Here is a 1,464-nt window from a genome sequence, read left to right as displayed (position 1 = left end):
CCTGCCCATTCCAGCAGCCTCATCCCGGCCGGATAAATCCCACACTGACCGGCGGGTTGGGATCCAGCCGGGATGTTCCCCCCCCCAGGGCATTGTCCATCCCTGGGGTCACTCCGATGTCCCCTCCGATGTCCCCTCCGGTGTCCCCTCCCCTCCCTGGAGCCGCCGCCTCCCGCAGGGCATGGAGTACCTGGGGTCGCGGCGCTGCGTGCACCGGGACCTGGCCAGCCGCAACATCCTGGTGGAGAGCGACAGCCACGTCAAGATCGGCGACTTCGGGCTGGCCAAGCTGCTCCCGCACGACAAGGATTACTACGTGGTGCGGGAGCCCGGCCAGAGCCCCGTGTTTTGGTGAGGGGGGGGCGCGGAGGGGGCTCGGGGTCTCCGCGGGATTCGGGGCTCGGGATCGCCGCGGGACCGAAATCGCCGCGGGATGCGGGGCCGGGATCGGCTCGGGATTGCCGCGGGATGCGGGACCGGGATTGCCGCGGGATGCGGGGCTCGGGATCGCCGCGGGATGTGGGGTTTAGGGTCTCCGCGGGATTCGGGGCTCGGGACCGGCTCGGGATTGCCGCGGCATGTGGGACCGGGATGGGATCGCCGCGGGATGCGGAGTTCGGGGTCACCGCGGGATGCGGGGCCGGGATCGGCTTGGGATGCGGGGCTTGGGATCGCCGCGGGCTCGGGATCGCCGCGGGATGCGGGTTTGGGGTCCCCGCGGGATGCGGGGCTCGGGATCACCACGGGATGCGGGGTCGGGCTGGGATCGCCGCGGGATGCGGGATTTGGGGTCCCCGCGGGATGCGGGGCTCATCATCCCCATCCCCGGTCAGGTACGCGCCGGAATCGCTGGCTGACAACATCTTCTCCTACGCCTCGGACGCCTGGAGCTTCGGCGTGCTGCTCTACGAGCTCTTCACCTACAGCTCCAAGAGCCGGAGCCCCTCGGAGGTGGGATTTACCCCTCGGGAATTTAATTTTGGGTGTCCAGCCCCACCCGGGGACCATCCCCGCGCTCACCGCCGGCCGTGCCCGCAGGAATTCCTGCGGATGATGGGCACGGGCAAACCGGCGCAGATCATCTGCCACCTTCTGGAGCTCCTCAAGGACAACCGGCGGCTCCCGGCGCCCTCCGGCTGCCCGGCCGAGGTGACACCGCCGCTCCGGGGCTGGCGGGGTGTCCCCGAGTGTCACCCCCCTCTCGGCTGATGGCCTCGCCGTGTCCCTTGTCGCCAGGTGTACGCGCTGATGATGAGCTGCTGGGCTTTCACCCCCGCTGCCAGACCCACTTTTGGGGAGCTGTCCCCCAAAATCGAGGCGCTGCGGGATGGGCGGAGCAAAGCCCGGGGGTAGCCCCGCGTTGGGACACTCCAATGTGTCCCCAAATGGCCACGGTGGCGCTTCCTTGTGCTTTGAGGGGTACAGTGTGGGGCAGGAGACCCCCAGCCCCATTTCCCACAGCAC

At 69.6% G+C, this 1,464-nt stretch overlaps 1 protein-coding gene across 1 annotated transcript in view; it reads left to right on the top strand.

Moving 5' to 3' along the window:
- LOC130587408 (tyrosine-protein kinase JAK3-like) overlaps positions 1 to 1,458 on the top strand; it is a 14,713-nt gene extending 13,255 nt beyond the window's left edge. Inside the window, exons 11-14 of the mRNA XM_057388381.1 lie at positions 8 to 351; positions 834 to 951; positions 1,039 to 1,149; positions 1,237 to 1,458. Of these exons, the coding sequence (XP_057244364.1) occupies positions 8 to 351; positions 834 to 951; positions 1,039 to 1,149; positions 1,237 to 1,353 (690 nt within the window). The 3' untranslated portion in view covers positions 1,354 to 1,458. The remainder of the gene's footprint in view (positions 1 to 7; positions 352 to 833; positions 952 to 1,038; positions 1,150 to 1,236) is intronic.
- Positions 1,459 to 1,464: the final 6 nt, after the last annotated feature.

The sequence above is a fragment of the Malurus melanocephalus genome, unplaced genomic scaffold, assembly GCF_030028575.1.
Source record: "Malurus melanocephalus ecotype Western Australia unplaced genomic scaffold, MMel_1.1 scaffold_1868, whole genome shotgun sequence".
Lineage (NCBI taxonomy): Eukaryota > Metazoa > Chordata > Aves > Passeriformes > Maluridae > Malurus > Malurus melanocephalus.
This window is presented reverse-complemented; position numbering and strand designations above follow the sequence as displayed.